Source organism: Peromyscus californicus, unplaced genomic scaffold, assembly GCF_007827085.1.
Source record: "Peromyscus californicus insignis strain IS unplaced genomic scaffold, ASM782708v3 Scaffold_12__1_contigs__length_115047231, whole genome shotgun sequence".
In the NCBI taxonomy this organism is placed as follows: Eukaryota; Metazoa; Chordata; class Mammalia; order Rodentia; family Cricetidae; genus Peromyscus; species Peromyscus californicus.
This window is the reverse complement of record NW_026294413.1, coordinates 60969613-60987415: the sequence shown is the minus strand read 5'-3', so window position 1 is coordinate 60987415 and position 17803 is coordinate 60969613. Positions and strand designations below refer to the sequence as shown.

The 17803-nt window shown below is 37.8% G+C and overlaps 1 protein-coding gene across 4 annotated transcripts in view; it reads right to left on the bottom strand.

Annotated features, from left to right (window-relative positions):
• Ints6 (integrator complex subunit 6) overlaps positions 1–17803 on the bottom strand; it is a 91034-nt gene that overhangs the window by 54453 nt on the left and 18778 nt on the right. For 3 of the 4 annotated variants that reach the window (XM_052732985.1, XM_052732984.1, XM_052732986.1), the window contains exon 4: positions 11785–11874. In XM_052732985.1, coding sequence (XP_052588945.1) covers positions 11785–11874 — 90 coding nt within the window. Of the gene's footprint in view, positions 1–2347; positions 2536–11784; positions 11875–17803 lie in introns of those variants that run through there. The other variant, XM_052732987.1, reaches the window with a different exon arrangement.

The window sequence follows — 17803 nt, the reverse complement described above, 5'->3', positions numbered from 1 at the left end:
GAGTAATTGTATGGATAAAGACCATTCCAAAGCTGATGTGGAAATATCTAACACAGTAACACAACCCCATGACCTATAGCAGTGGAATACAAAACAGGACTCCCCAAACTGTGGTCTACAAGTCTACTGCAGCCCAGTCTATCTCTGAAAACAAAACTGTTCTGAACACACCACTACTTACTCACTAATAACTGTGTGAGTCCTTCTTTCCTACAACAGCAAAAGTCAGTAATTCTAATAGAACACAGGGGTTGAAAATGTTCATTATCCTTTTTTTTAAACTTACATTAAACTATACATTTGTATGTATATGTGCATACATATATATGCTGTGTGTGTACCACAGTCCATGAGTGGAGGTCAGAGGACAACTTTCAAGAGTGGGTTCTCTTGGCTCCATACGTTGTCTAGGGGTTCTATTTAGTCTTTTAACTAAAAAGTTTACAAACTGTAAAGGCTAATTTTAGTTATCAACTTGACACACCACAAAAGGGAACCTCATTTGAGAAACTGCCTCCATCAGAAGGGCCTGTGGGCATGTCTATGGGGCATATTCTGGATGGCTATCTGATGTGACAGGGTCTAGCCCAATTGCTGGAAGTGCCATCCCTGGGCAGGCAGGCCTGGACTGTATAAGAAAAACAGCTAGGCAAACCAAGGAAAGCAAGCCAGTAAGCTACATTCCTCTGTGGTCTCTGCTTCAGTTCCTGCCTCCAGGTTCCTGCCTTGAGCTCCTGCACTGGCTTCCTTCAATCACGGCATAAGATGAAATAAACTGCCCAAATTGGTTTTGGTCAGTGTTTCATCATAGCAACATTAAGCAAAACAGAATACAAATTTCTGGTATATATCACAGCACATGCTGCACAGAAAGCGAATTTGGTAACACACACACACACACACACACACACACACACACACACAAACACACACAAACACATGTGGGCTGGAGAGAAGGCTCAACAGTTAAGAGCACTGACTGCTCTTCCAGAGCACCCGGGTTCAATTCCCAGCACCCACATGACAGCTCACAACTGTCTGTAATTCCAAGATCTGACACCCTCACACAGACATACATGCAGGCAAAACACCAATGTACATAAAATAATAAACAAATAAATTATATATATAAAAAATGTGATTTTTCTCCTGAATGATGGAAATTGAATCCAGGGCCCATTGACCATGTACAAGCGTGTTACACTGATCTACATTCCCAGTCCTAGTATATATAATTACTAAACTTTAAAAAGTACAAGCACTGGGAATTGTGCATGCCCCATATAATTTATTACTAGTAAATAGTAATTCAAACAAAGGAAATGAGCAGGTCTTAGGACTTCTCAGTTTACTTAAATTTAGAAACCTAGGTTATTAATGAACTACTGCGTTCTCCAAGTGCTTCACATTACAGAGAAAGCAATCTAAAATTAAACTTTTCCAAAATAAAATGGCCAAAATATTTCAAGAATCTTTATTTTACTATGATAAAAGATGTTGATCGAGGAGGTAGTACTAATATTCTTCAGGTTCAATACAATAAAATATGAATTGCTTCAATGCTACTGTACTTTTTTTGTTTTTCATCATTTTGTTTCTGTTTTTCATTTTTATTTTTGGTTTTTCGAGATCAGGTTTCTCTGTGTAGCTTTGCGCCTTTCCTGGAACTCATTTTGTAGCCCAGGCTGGCCTCAAAATCACAGAGATCCGCCTGGCTCTGCCTCCCGAATGCTGGGATTAAAGGCATGCGCCAACACCACCCGGCCATTTTTCTTGAAACAGGGTCATACTATGTGGCCCAAGTAAATACATAATCCTCCTTCTCCTCCCCAACACTGGGATTGATAGGCATGCACCACCACACCCAGCAATAATGTTTGTTTTAAAAAAACTTTTTATGACAGACAAAAGTCAAATGCAAACTTGTTCTAATAAACCTCTGAAGCTTAAGTGCCTGATATTTATGATAAATGTACAAACTGAAAGAACAGTTCATTATGTTTTTAGTATCTATTTGTAGTTAAAAACTGAATGCAATTTTGCAATCAAGGTATCACTTAGCTACAACAGAAAGGTGGTGTTCGATTCAGAGAACAAGTATTAAGCTAAAGCTCTCAAGAGCATGGGAAATAGCAAATTCCTCCCTATATGACTGTTAAGCTCAGAAAGAAAGTCTCCAGTAACTCAAAGTTGGGGTCTGGTCATCATCATCAATGGATTTTTAAGCTTCAGGTTAGTTTACCAATCAAACCTGAATAATCAGGTTAAGGTTATCATTCTGTTTTGAATCCAATTCTCCAACAAAAAGGCACAGTCCCCAGAGAGAACTACACTCTACTCTGCTCACCTTCAAGTCTTTCTGAGGCCTTCCGAGATGACTAGCATCAGACTTTTGAGGAAGGCTAGCCATTAGACAAGGCTTGAAGTGACATCCAGGATCAGGTCGATGATCCTGGACCCAGGAATCATGACCCTCCCTGAGGCACCAGTCATCATGAGACAGTCAGTGCACTTTGGCACTTCTTGAAAACCACTGGGCTGCTCCTTTAGCTGAAAGGAAAAAAAACATCAAAACCACAACAAACAAAACAAGGGGGAAGAAGGGGGAATCAGTAATTCAATCTGAAAAGAGTGTGGGGAAAAATACACCAAAACAGCCTTGTCTAAATCAAAATTTAGCCTTGTGTTGGTATAAAGTCCAAAGTTTCAAGATTATTCCAGTCACTTCAAGTTTATTTCTAATAAATAAATCTAAAAGACTTAAAATTACTATTCTACACCTGAAAAGGACCAAAAGTGAAAATTAAGTTTAAAAAACTGGGAACAGAGCTAATATAATCAATATATTTATAAGTAACTAACAGCCTAATGTTTATGTTAGTGTGGCCATCAGGAATCCAAATGTTAACATTTGCATTTTCTCAGATTATAATCTGACTCAGAAAGGCAGAAAATAACCAAACAGACTAAATTCAACAGAAAATTGCCTGGGGTATAGATGCACATACTGATACACATGTGCACAAGTGTACACACACACACACACACACACACACACACACACACACACACACACACACACGAGGGGGAAAGAGGGAGAGAAGACAGAGAAAATATTCCAGTCTGTTCTAGTAATTTTTAAATGTCAATGTTAATGGTTGCTTTAAATAAACAAATTTAAATATTCTTAAAAATAAAAAACAATGGGGCTGGATGTGGGGTCATACACTTTTAATCCCAGCACTTGGGAGACGGTCAAGCACATCTCTGTGAGGCCAGCCTGGTCTATATAGTTAGTTTCATGCCAGCCAAGGGAACATAAAGAGACTCTGCGTCAAAATTAATTTTTAAAAATAAAATACAAACAATGGGCCAGAGAGGTGGCTCAAGTGTGGGGCAAGGGGATACGACAGGACAACCTTGACCACTGGGCATATATGGCAGCATTCATAGCACTTGGAACAATGAAGCAGAAGGGCTTACATAATGGCACCTGTCTCAACAACAACAACAAACACACACATACATACACACACACACACACACACACACACACACACACACACACACACACACAAAAGTTGAGGCAATTGTTTGTCATGAAAGCTAAAGGACTATCTGTCTACCCCTCACTGACCTGGAGCCCACCAATTAGGCTAGACTAGTTGACTAGGGAGTCCCAGAGATCCTTCTATCTCTGCCCTCAGTGGCATCAAGAGCCCAGCAGCAGATCCTCAGCCCTTTACTGCCTAAGTCATTATCCCAGCCCTGAGATGATTGTTTTACAAGTTGCCTCATAATTCCTTGACAACAGACTTACTCTAAAAGCAATTATTTTGTTTGCCTTTTTTCTACTTTTTTCTATATCCTCCATATTCCAGATAACAGTATTACTACCTACATAGACACACAAGATGGAAGCCGAGAAATAATACTAGACCATTTTTTAACTTGTCTGAAAAGCTATTGAGTTGGGTATAGTGATGCAGTTGTGAGGCGACTGAGGACAGGAGAGTGGCTGAGTTTAAGGGCAGCCTAGATTTACTAACCAGAGCAGTCACCAAAAACAAAAGAAGTCAAGACAAATCTATGCCCCAGAAAGTGTGCATGCACACAAACACAATATTTAGATATTACTTTAAGAATTCTATGGAAGGCCAGGAGTCTAGGTTCGGAACCCTATAAATACGTTTTTCCTCCTACCTAACACATCTTTAAAAACCTGCATCACACACTATCAAATCTCTTCTGATTTCTCCCTGTCTGTCTAACCCTGGCCTAATTTTGGCGCACACACTTCTTTTCTTGGACTACTGAATGTAGCTTACTAATTCTTTCCACAGAGCACTCACCTTTAGTCTTTAGTGCATCTTCAGTCACCTGGATGGCAGACCAACTCTGCTAAAAATGGAAATTCCATGTGTCTGGGCAACTTCAATCTTACTATCTTCCCCTACAAACGTCAGCATAATGAAGTCCTGTACCCTTATATCACTATCATCTGCCTTCTACCTATATTTTCTGTGTCTTATACTTTCCAAGTTATAATCATCTACTAAATGGTTTCCATGTATTCATAGCTTGGCATACTATTCTCTCTTGGAAAATCACAGCTCAATTCCTTACTCATTTTTTCAAGCTCCTTTGTTTATGCTGAGAAACTTCATCTTATTTCTGCTATGACATTTCTCACTATACAAGTACTAATTTTGTTGCCTGTTTCTAAAGACAGTGTGTTTTCTAGGGGCAAGAGTCTTATTTACTTCCATCTCTGCTCCTGCAGCAGCTAAAATATAATATACACTATACAATGTGTACAGGGATTGTCAAAGCTCTGGTATACAGCCAAACCTATTATATATCACAGGGAAAAAAATGCTAAACTAAAGCATATTTAATAACTCAGATCTGAAGAATCCATTCTGGAAGGTAATTAAGTGGCAACTCTCCAGAAAATTAATCATTAACTGTCATCATTTTTTTTTTAAATAAATAGTCCTCATCAGGGTCAAAGAAATGTATTTCTTAAATAATGCTAGTTACATAGCATTCAAGAACGTAATTATAGCATAGTAAAGACACCAGAATTCTACTATTATCCTTTGGGTGAAAACTTCTAAGGCAGGGAGAGCAATGGCAGGCAACATGAGTCAACTACTCACCTCTTCCTAGCAGTTCACCTCCTCTCCCTCATCTTAAACTCAGGGTCGAAAGAAAGTACTCAATACAGCACACCCACACCCGAGGCAGTAACTTTAGACTGACAGGTAGTCAGTATGGAAGTTAGTATTTTAAGACTGTCCAATAATCTTTTCTAAACAACATCAACAGATTAGAAAATAATCCTGTTATAAATATTCATACAAGCCCAATTCCACAACCTTGGAAAGGATTCCAAGTATAACAATTATAAAGATCAAGAATTATTTGTTCCTTAGAATAACTTCAGGCTAGCCCTGTTAAGTTAAAAACATTTCACCACTGTTTATTAAGGTATTCTCACATGCTTTTATGTGGGAAAAAGTATGGGCAATTATATTGTATTTTCAAATCTGACTGCTCATCATCAGAATCAACTGGGATTTTTTTTTTACAAAATAGTGATGTTTCCATTTCCAGCCTACAGCAATGGCCCCATCATCATAGCCAAGGCCTGTATATTTTACAAGCTCACTTGGTGATTTTGATGCAGCTGTGGAAAAGCTTACAGGGTAAGTACCACAGTAGTTTGTATACGGCAAACTTCCTTATTTTATAATTATGTATTTTCAAGAAACTATTAATTACAAGTATGAACATTTCTAAACTATGCAAATCCGGGAATGGAGAAAATAGAGGCAAAAACATAGATAGAAAAAGAAAATGTAAATTATCTATAATCAACAAATTCCCTCAGCTGTTCTTACAAAGCTGCCTTGGTAGAGGGGACACAAAGCACAAGGATGAAATATTTCACCACAAATGCAGTCACTCTTTAAGGGTTACTAGACTCCAGTAACGCCGATATGGAGAGGTCACTACAAGACAGTACTGAACTCAGAAAGCTATCACACTATCAAGTTCCTCCAGATGAGATTTATTTATGTACTTCATGGATGTGGGTGTTTGGTCTGTATGTACACTGCATACAGAAGAGGGCATTAAATAGCATGGGACTACAGTTAGACCACTGAACCATCCCTCCAGCCCCTCTCTTTCAGTCTTTTTTAAAACAAAGGAAGTTGCCCAATGTTCTCAGCATGCCAGGGAGTGGGGAACCTACTCGAAATGTGTTTTCAAGTCTTTACCTATAAAATAGTTATAAGAGCCTCTGGCAAACAGTTTTATTTCAGTGGATAAAAATATTTTGGGGAGGGAGGAAACAGCAGTTTCTGAATCATCTCAGATACTAGAGTCTATATAGCTTTTGAATCATTAAGAAGGAAAATGCATAACTACATACCTTGTCAGATAAAGTACAACTATTTTCAATGTGTAATGTGTAGGATAATCCAGGGGAAAAAATGGTGCTATCAAATCCAGTAACTCATAGCTTGAATGACTTTTGTACCAACTTTAAGAACTGACAAATCAGAATATAAGCCCAACTGAACCCATAAACTGAGACTGCTCTTACATTCTTGTTCTATGCAAGTGTCTTAACTGGACATCTCTCCAGTAAGTTGTAAAAGTAATTATTCAACTTGGTCTTTAAACCTAGTTAGTATTGCAAAGCCAACAGTTCATTTTGAGAAAAAAAAAAAAACCTTCTCAAAAACGTTACCTCCATGGCAATCATAATACAGAAGTGCCAACATACTCATTTATACAGAGAAATCTCAATATTTGAAATAGAAGACTACTATTAGCATCTTCAGGAACGAGAAAAATAACGGTTTCAATACACTGACTGTTACAGCAGGATTTCTTCTGCTGAACAATTTTGGCCATGTGTTTCTGGAATCAGTTCAGAACACATTCCTATTGCAACTTAGTACTCCAGAGGATCGTTGCAAACAAAAAAGAATCAAGTTTTCAGCAAGCCTGGTGACACACGACTGTGACTTTATCACTCTGGAGGCCAAGGCTGAGGAGGACTGCCCTAAATTTGAAGCCAGCCTAGGCTCCATGAGTTCAAGTTCAGCCTTGGCTTTGACCTCAAAGGGAGATCCCTGTCTCAAAAAGTTAAGTAAATAAAACAAACAACTCTAATTATAATTTGATGATTTTACCAAAACATTTGACATGCCAGTAATACTGACGTGATTAGCATTATGATTATTTGGACACAAGAATGTTGAACAGCAAAAAATAAGTACTATGGGAGCAAGAAGAATAGTGTTCTGGGTATATCTGAATTCAAATCCATACGTAGCCCATTTCCCTTATATGAAAATACTGGAGACAACCAGTTTTACTAAATGGCTGTATACATGTACACATAAAAACACTGCAAAAAGGCCAGAATAATACACTTAAACTTGCAATCCAAACAGTCATCAAAAGTCCTAGACAGTACTCAGGTCACCTCAAGCAATAAATAGCCTAGACTTTTATTAAATGACTCTCAATGTTTCATTTAATTAATTAATATAAAATGATCACATCTAGCTCGAGAGTTTTATAGCATAAAGCAGTCAGTCTTCTCTCCTGTGAGCTGTGACAGAATGCACAGCTGCTCTATTATCCTGCTCACAAACATGCTGTAAAAAATTAGGGGCTGTACATACTCAGGTCAAGGCTTAATATGGCTCTAAATATTTAAACTCCTTTTTTACACTCAAAAAATATTGGGCCTTTTTTAATATGAATTTCACAAATATATGCAGTAAATCACACACAGTAAATTGTTATGCTAAGATCTTTAGATCAAATTAAATTGTATGTAATGTTAAAAAGAATTTGCCAATTACATGAGAGGTAGCAGTGCCAATGAGATGGGATAAGTCTACCTTTTCAGTGCTTCCACATACTTAGAATCACTATTTTTATCACTCAAAACACTACTTAAACACTGTCACGAAACACAACACCAAAGATTTATCCTGTTTTATATTCATTGCCTAGAAATGTTCTGCTCGGTATTTATGGGAGACTAAACAAATTCCGAACAGAATTTTCTATATCATACTTGCATAGAAAGCTGAAATAAAGGTAAGAATCCAGATGGAAGTAAATTAGCCTGTGGAGACAGCTCAGTCAGACAAGTACCTATCACACAAGCACAAGGACTTGTCAAATCCCAGTATCCACATAAAAGCCAGGTAGAGTGAGTACCTGGAAAGCCCCAGCACTAGAGAGACAGAGTCAGGAGGATCCCTGAGATTTGCTATCCATCTTGCCCAGTAGTGAGCTACAGGTTCAGGAAGAAACTGTCTCAAAAAATAAGGTAAAGAGCAATAGAGGAAGATACCCAAAATCAACTTATGGAATGCACATGTATCTGCAAATACACTCACACAGCACATACACAAACATACACAATGGAAGATAAATTCTAAACACATTCAACAACAGAATCAAAGAGGTGCTGGGTAGATCCAGGAAGCAGAGGGAAGCACCACTGGGTTAGGATATCTTCACAATTTAGATTAATTCTAATATAGATTTTGGCAGCAACAAATACCATAACCGAAGCAAATCATTTTATTTCTTTTGATCTCAATTTCCTCATTTTTAAAATACAAGATAAGACTAAATAAACATATATATGCTATGAGGATTATGTGAAGCAGCAAGGTCACTCATTCTGTACTACCACAGCAGATGTCATACCTCTCAAGCGAAGTGTATCATGACAGTGGAACACACAAACCCACAAAGAGAAATAGGTTACATCAACAGTATTCACAGCTGGGCAAATGGGATGCATGCCTGTAATCCAACTACTTCGGAGGTGGAGGCAAGAGGATCTAAATTTGAGGCCAGTGTTCCTCAATGAGTTCAAAGCCAGTCTGAGCTATAGAGAGAGACAGTCTATTTTAAAAAATAAAATAAAAACCAGCCCCCAAACCACTAAAAATTACATACACACATTCTGTAAAATTCCTTAAATGGAAATTAATCACACATTTACTCATTCAAAAATACAGAAAGAGAATCCAGTTTTGCCAAAAGCAAAGGTAAAGAGACTTGAAGAGATGTAAACACAAAACTGACATTACCGAGTAAAAATAACAATATAGATCATGCATGGAGCAAGCATATAAATGCACATATACACATCCACAGAGCGAGAGAGAAACACTGAGTTGGGATATTGTTCAATGCTAGAGCACTTGTCTTGCATGCACTAGGCCCCAGGTTTGATCAACAGCACTGGGTGGAAGAGAGAGGTAGAAGAAGAGAGAAACATGCAGGGGCTTTCTCAAACATGAATAAACTTCATAATCCAAAATGCTTGCCTTAAAAATAAATGACCTTTCTGCTTTAGGTAAGGAGCAGCAATAGGAATCAATTTTTAACTTCCTATTAGATTCAACACATCAACAGCTGTAATTTTTTAATGTAAACTCTATTCTTAGTACTATACTAAATAGGTTAAGATCTCTGCCCACAAGAAAATCTTCTCAATCTTATTTGCAAGTTAATACTGGAATATTATAAAGACACAGTAATATCCTTCCCAAGAAAGGAATCAGAATGAAAGTTCAACAATTCCAATTCCCATGTACATTTCAAGATATCTTAAAGCTAAAGAAGTCTCATAAATAGATTTTTATAAATAAAACAGATCCAGATATACAGGAACAAACTACATCACCAAATGCATTTCTAGAAAGGCAAGAGAAAGAATGCCATGAATGGATAGCCTTACAGATAGGCATATTTTACAACAGAAAACAGAAATAACTGCTTAATCAAAATCATTAAGGTAAAAAAACGACCATCAAAAGACTTGGAATTTTGAGCCAGGTGTGGTAGCACATGTCTTTAATCCCAGCATTTAGGAGGCAGAGACAGACAGATCTCTGTGAGTTCAAGGCCAACCTGGTCTACAGGATAGCCAGGGCTACACAGAGAAACCCTGTCTCAAAAAAACAAACAAACAAAAAAAGACTTAGAATTTCTACAAAATGAACACAAACACTAAAATTATTATGGTTAAGAGAGAAAAATCAATTTGAGAATTTCTAAGTTCAAGCTAAGTGACATTTCTATTGTTTGTGATTATAGATACAATCAATGTCTGTCTACTAAGAGTGGCAGGACCATAAATGGCTATACATTGTCAACTAAATCTAAGAAAGTCCAATAACCCATTCAGTTCCACTTTCAAGCAGGCAATAAAATAGCTAATTGTAGTTTATAATCTATTTTTTCTGCGCTATCTCAATGATTATATCCTAAAATCTCTTTAACATTAACTACTGAAACAATGTAATTCTAGCATTTCCCTCCTAAATCAAATTAGGTAATCTAAGTTCTGCACTGACTCTATTGCCTCATGATGGAATGATACAATACACTTTTTCTTTATAGCCCACCACTTTCACATACATCTTTTTCATTTTAGATTTCAACAACACTACGAAGGAAAGCAAGAATTATTGTCATTATTTCATCAATAAGGTAGAGATTTAGGGAAATTAGATTACTGGTACAAAGTTCACTACAAAAGTACTTGAATTAAGAAAGAAACCCACATACTCTGACCTCATGTAATTTATATTCCACAGTGTCACACAAATGGAAATAAATTCCAAATCTTTAAATTTTAATTCTAATTCTAAATCTAAATCTAATTCTTTAAAGTCCATACCTTTCCCATTTCAAACTCTAATAAGTACCACAGAAACTAAGAGCGAATGCAAACAGTAACGAGTCTTTAAAAGATCACCTGTACATCAGAATGTCCAGAAGAAAATGAGTAACACATTTACCAACAGTTCAAATAGAATAAAAACACTCTAAAGTCTGCTTCCTTTAATCTAATGGACTTATCCTAACACAGCACACACAACTCACGGACAGCAAGTAACATTAGCTCTGATTATTATACTACACGACTCAGAGGAAACACAAATGCTGGAGAATCTTGCTATTCTAGTCTTAACCTACTCTTGGCACTGCTGTACTCCAGCCTGGACTCTAGTCAAACAAACTGCTGTACTCCAGCCTGGACTCTAGTCAAACAAAAACCACCCAGATGACATGACTGGAGAGGAAATGTCTAGGAAAGGCCTACGTATTAAGTCTCGGTCCCATGTTTAGGGTGCTATTGGGTGATGGTGGCAACTCTGAGAGATGAAGTCTCATTGGAGGAAGTTGGGTCAATGGTAGATAGTCTTCCAAGTGTTATCTGATCGCAGACTCTACCTCTCTTTGCTACCTGGCCACGTGAAGTGAGAAGCTCACTCCTTACACTGTCCCACCAATGCTGCCTCAACAAAGGGCCCAAACTCTCAGTCTACTACTGACTGTGGATAGAAACCTTTCCTTGTTATAAGCTTATTTACTTCAGACCTTCTGTCAGTGATTAAGAGCTATCATAATAATCAACTAAAATAAGTAAAATTATTAAAATTTTATTTCTAGGTTGTTTTTTGTTTAACCTGAGAATAATAATTTTATTACTATATAGACTGACACTGGAGCAGGAGGTATGCTCACAAACTTTGCAAAGAAAATATAAAGACAACTGCTATGAACAAAGACAGATGGTCCCAAGAGGTGGGTTATTATAAATTGCACAAGGTAACTAAAGAGAAAATCTACTACAAAGTATTCCATACCCTATCATGCACATATGCAGAGAGGTTTTACTTGCATCTGTATGACCCATGTGACACACACATGACTTACCTCATCCTGGACACCACTGGTAGTAGTCAACTTGCTCCCATCAGTGATTGTAATAATTATTGCTGGTTCCAAGAAAAAAGGGTTTCTTCCCTGAAGTCAAAACACAAACAGGTATTAAGGCTTAAATTCTCCCATAACTTTTTTTTAGTTATAAAGCCAATTCTTAAACAGAATGTCCCCAATCCCCCCTCAATGTATACCATCTCTTTTCATTTTTAAAACATTTTTGATTGCATTTAATTTACTTTGTGTGTGTACGAGAATGCCAAAAGGCACGTGTGGAGGTTGGAGGACAACTTAGTCTGTTCTCTCTTACTATGTGGGACTTGAGAGTCAAACTCAGTTTGTCAGGCTCAGCAGTCAAGTACCTTTTTATTACCCACTAAGGCATCTCACTAAACCCCATCTCTCCTACTAGTAAAATTTACAGAACATATACCTGTTTGCACATTTAAAACAAACTTTTTAGGATACTAATATATATGTAACCACTAATAGTGGTTAGCACTAATTAGAGCTATAAAGATGGATTTCTCATTTCTTTATATATTCTTGTGTTTTCACTTATACAGTGTACATTTATATTTATGTACTTATAAAGTATTTCTTTTTTTTTTAATTCAAGATTTTATGCCAGGTGATGGTGGTGCACGTCTTTAATCCCAGTACTCAGGAGGCAGAGGCAGGAGGATCAGTTTGAGATCAGCCTACAGTCTACAGAGCAAGTTCCAGGACAGTCAAGGCTATACAGAGAAACCATCTCAAAAAGGAAAAAAAAAAAAAAAAAAAAAAAATTTATACTAAGTGTATGAGTGTTTGGCCTGAATGCATGCATATGTACTATGTATGTGGTTGATGCCACAGAGGTCAAAGGAAGACAAAAAACAATTCAGATGCCCTGGAACTGAAGTTATGGACAATTGTGAGCCACCCAAAGTGATTGCTGGGAACTGAACCCTAGCCATCTGGAAGAGCAGCAAATGTTCTTAACCACGGAGCCGTTTCTCCAGCCCCAGTATTTAATTTCTTAAATGGTGCCCTAACAGTTGAATTTTGGTAATTTGATTTTTAAGGAGCTATCTAAGCCAGGAAGTAGTGGCACCCGCCTTTAATTCCAGCACCTGGGAGGCAGAGGCAGGCGTCTCTCTGAGAGTTCGAGGCCAGGTTGGTTTACAAAGCAAGCTCTTGGGACAGCCAGGGCTGTTACACAAGAAACCCTGTCTTAAAAACCCCAAGATCACTTCCTAGCCTTTTGGTTAAGACTGAGTATGGTACAAACTGCAAGCCAGTACTGGTGGAAAATGGTGGTACACACCTGTGTTCCCAGCACGTGGGAAGTTCAAGGAGGATTATGAATTTGGGACCAGGCTGTATAACACAGCAGGACCATCTCAAAATACAAAACAGCAATCTAAAAGCTAAGTGCAATGGCACACAACTCAAATCTAGCACCACGGAACTGACTCAGGAAAAAAGTGACTTCCAGGGCTGCGTAGAAAGCAGCAGTCACTGTCCTCCTCCACCTGTCCTTCTCCTAAGGGGTGGGGGAAAAGGACAATATTTTAAGAAGTTTATACTTGAAGAAGAAAGTAAGACGGTAGATAACCATTATCAGAATCGCCTGTAATCACAATGTCTAAGCCAGTGACAAGGAACATGGATAGGACTACAAAAACTAATTTCACAATATTAGGGTTACCCTCACGTTAGAAAAACTAGCAGGAGTCTATGACAAAGAGTTAAAAATGAATGAGTACTTAAAAGTAAATGCTTGGACAATGAGGGTCAAGAACAAAATGACATGCTGCTATCAAATGTTTTCTGTAAGGTCAAACTACTTCAGCCATCTTCCATTCAAATCCTGACCTAGCACTAGGTTATGCTGATCAGTTCAAGGGAATAAATTCTGGGAAAGAAAACACAACCTTGCCTTTTTATACAAATGGTTCCCAGTTGCCAACTAAGCAAATTCACTATTAACCCTTTAATTTCTTTTATTACCTTGGCTTTTTGTTGTTGTTAATTTGGTGGTGAAGGAGACACATGCCACAGCATATATGTGCTAAGTCAGAGGACAACTTTAGTAGGAGTCCATTCTCTCCTTCCATCATGTGTCAGGTAATCAGACTTGGTGAAAAGTGCCTTTACTACTAAACCATCTCTCCAACCCTCCATATTACCTTGTTAAAAAAAAAAAAAGGCAGGGGCTGGGGAGATGGTTCAGTCAGTACAGCGCCTGTCACACAAACATGAGGACCTGCATTTGAATCCCACTGCCCATGTATAAACCCAGGCCCAATGGTGCACATTTGTAAACCCAGTCATGGCAGGAGAAACTGAAGACAAACAAGTCTGTGAAGCTCACTGGGCAGCCAACCTAGCTGAAATCAATGAGTTCCAGGTTCAATGAGACCCTGTCTCAAAATAGGGAATCAATGGCCTCTACCCACGTACACACACCACACATACAATGAATAATAGTAAGACAAAAGATAGAAATTTCAAGTAGGCAAAACTTGTTTGAAGCTGCAGATGCTTACACATAGGATGATGCATATGCTGACAGTCTCTACAACTCAAGAGACTGAAGCAGAATTCAAGGCTAAACTGAGCAACATGTTAAGACCCCATCTCAAAAAAGAAAAAGGAGGGAAATTCAAATAGATTAAATTCTCTGCTATCATCAGCAGCAAAAATGGAGTGAAGTTTTATTGATTTTGATGTATATCAATATATGACAAAGTTTAGTGATTATAGGAATCACTTGGAAATCTTGGTAAACTGTAGTCATTCCGTGCTTTAACAAGACCACAGGCTGGGAGATACTAATGTCTACAGACCACACCTACAAAGTAAGGTACAGGGTTATATGCATAAACCATCTGCAGTTTATTCCCTTTCCTTCATATTTACTACTCTTAATTCCTACCAGAGTAACGCACATACTATCTGCTGAATGAATTTACAGTTACAGTAATTATATGATTATAATCTAATCATCATAAAGGAAATCTGCTAGATTAAGTATTTTGATAAGTCATGCCAACTTGTAAGTAGCACATATACTTCTCAAATTGATATTAAAGGAATAAAAATAGTTCCAAAAAGTGAAATCTTTTATTGATTGAAAGAAAACCTTTGGATATAACTTGCAGATATCCAGTACACACAATAAACAAGCTAGTCAATCGTCACACCTGTAATTCCAACACTGAGGAGAAAAAACAAGATGCTCTCTTGGGCTTGCTGGCTATCTAGTCACATAGGTGAGCTCTAGATTTACTGAGACTCTGTCTCAAAGAAATACAGTGAAGAAGCAACTGAGGAATGACACTGGCCTCTGATCTCCACATCCACACCCAGAGAGATAGAGAGAGCAGAAAGATTGAGAGAGACAAGAGAAATACAAAGATATTGATTCTAAATGCCCAACAGCATTGAAATGTCTCAGGACCCTTATAGAAAGAAAACATAACTACTAACCTCCCTTTTCATGTTGGAGAGAACACATTTTGGAACCATTACATTCTATTGCTTCTAGTACAGTCACACTAAAAGTCAATCCTAAATTCTAAAATGTGGAAGTCTTCTCACAAAGCCAGATATTGGCAATGTCCACTCCCACCTGAGTTTTGTCTCTCTCAAGTAAATGCTTGTTATAGTCCTTATTGAAAACCTCTCCTATTTCTACTCATTCCAAAGACTCAGTTGAAATCTCTGTTCTCCCATGAAATCTTATCACGAAGGCTGTCAGGAGCCAAACCTTCCACTCTAAAATTCTAACAATAAAATTTTTCAAGCTTTATATTAAGGTAAATGTTTCTTCAAATAAACCTGAGGTTTCCAGTGGTTTCGGGGAGCACATTTAAAGTCAAGCAGTTGCCTATCTGTGGGACCCTTGAGGTAGTAGGCTTGAGCCCATACAATGTATTAGGGGGTAGCCTGAACAACATAGCAAGATGTCTCAACAAAGAATAAATAACAATGATATATATCATTTTCATAACAATGAAAACATACTTAACACTGCTGTACTGTAGATTAAAAATAAATTATGAGCACCAAGGAGATGGCTCAGCAAGTAAAAGCCAAGCCTGACAAACTAAGTTCAATCTCCAGGATCCACATGGTAGAAAGATTTCCAGAAAGTTGTTCCTGATCTCCACAGGGCATGTCATGGCATGTGTGTATAAGCACAAGTGTGTGTGTACACACACAGAGTCAACACAATTTTTAAAAAACATTTTAATGATTAAGATACTAAACTTTATGCTGGGTTTTTATCATGATTAAAAAGTAAATACCATCTAGTTGGAAACAAGAGAAATAGCCCAGATGTTAAGAGTACTTGCTGCTCTTGCAGAGGACCTGGGTTCAGTTCCCAGCACCTGCATGGTGGCTCACAATCTGTAATTCTAGTTTCAGGAGATCTGATGCCTTCTTCTGGGCTCTCTGAAAACAAGGTATGCACATGGTGTACACACTTACATGCAAGCAAAACATTCACACATATAAAATACATAAATCTTTAAAAATAATATATATACATCATCTAATATTGTTTCCTAATGTTTCACTTAGCTTCATTTTTTTGGGTTTTTTTTTGTTTGTTTTGTTTTTTTGAGACAGGGTTTCTATGTAGTTTGGTGCCTGTCCTGGATCTCGCTCTGTAGACCAGGCTGGCCTCGAACTCACAGAGATCTGCTTGGCTCTGCCTCCTAATTGCTGGGATTAAAGGTGTGTGCCACCACTGCCCAGCTTTTTAGTTTCATTCTTATTCTTACATAAGCACAATGAAAATTAGGTTGATGCCATAGAATTGGTCAAAATTTTAATTAAGTAGCAAAACGCTATTATAAATTAGGACCCTTGTGTACGATGAAGCTCACCCCAAAAATAATACAGTTGACCTTTTCCCCTAGGTTCTACATCTATGGATTCAACTACTATAAATCTTTAATATGTTCAGAAAAGAAAAACTCTGTCTATACTGCTATACTATTATTTTTCCAATTATTCCCTAAACATAGCAACTACAATTCACACAGAATTTACAAGGAATTAGGCATTATAATCTACAGATGATTTACAGTTCAGAAGAGGATGCACATTGGTGTTTCTGTAACAAAGCTGTTAGCTAAAACTGTATTAGTGTTATAATACACGTAACACTCTCAAAAGCCACTACCACAGATCTTGGTACTTCATGATCTAAAAGTCTTGGAGAGGTCAAATTTTCAGGAAGAAATGGTATAACTCAAGATGTACTAGTAGGATTAAGAAGCAGCAACTTTAAGCAGAACTTGAAATCCTAAATCATGATTATTCCATGGCAGCAAGAATGTATACAAGGACTGGCAAAGTGGCTCAGCAGGTAGGCACCCCGATGACCTGAATTAGATCCCCAGTGGGAGAAGAAAGCCAAAAAATGACCCACCCCCATTAGTTGTCTTGCGACCTCCACACATACACTAAAAACACACAATAATTAAAATGAAGCCAGGTGGTGGTGGCACATGCCTTTAATCCCAGCACTTGAGAGGCAGAAAGAAGCAGGCAGATCTCTGTGCGTTCCAGGCCAGCCTGATCAGTTTCAGGACAGCAAGGGCTACACAGGGAAACTCTGCCTCAAAAACCAAGGAAAATAAATGAATGGATGGATAGATGGATGGATGGATGGATGGATGGATGAATAGAAAATAAATGTTGCACCGATAGCACATGAATTCTCTAGATACAATTCTACAACAACATAGTTTGTGCTGTATCAACCAACAGTATCTGCTGCTATGATCAAACTGCTGTTCTCCATGGCTTTTGCAGCTAGCGATGGAATATATCAGAATCACACACATTAGACAGGCATCTATCACTGAGCTACACAGCCCATCACTGTTCTTTTAAATGTATTCTGTCAGCAGCAAAATTAACTAAAACAGGATAGCTACCTGTTCTGTGATTTCACACCAGTTTTTTTCTGCGTATAAATCAATATACCTTCTTCCAGCATAAAACAAAT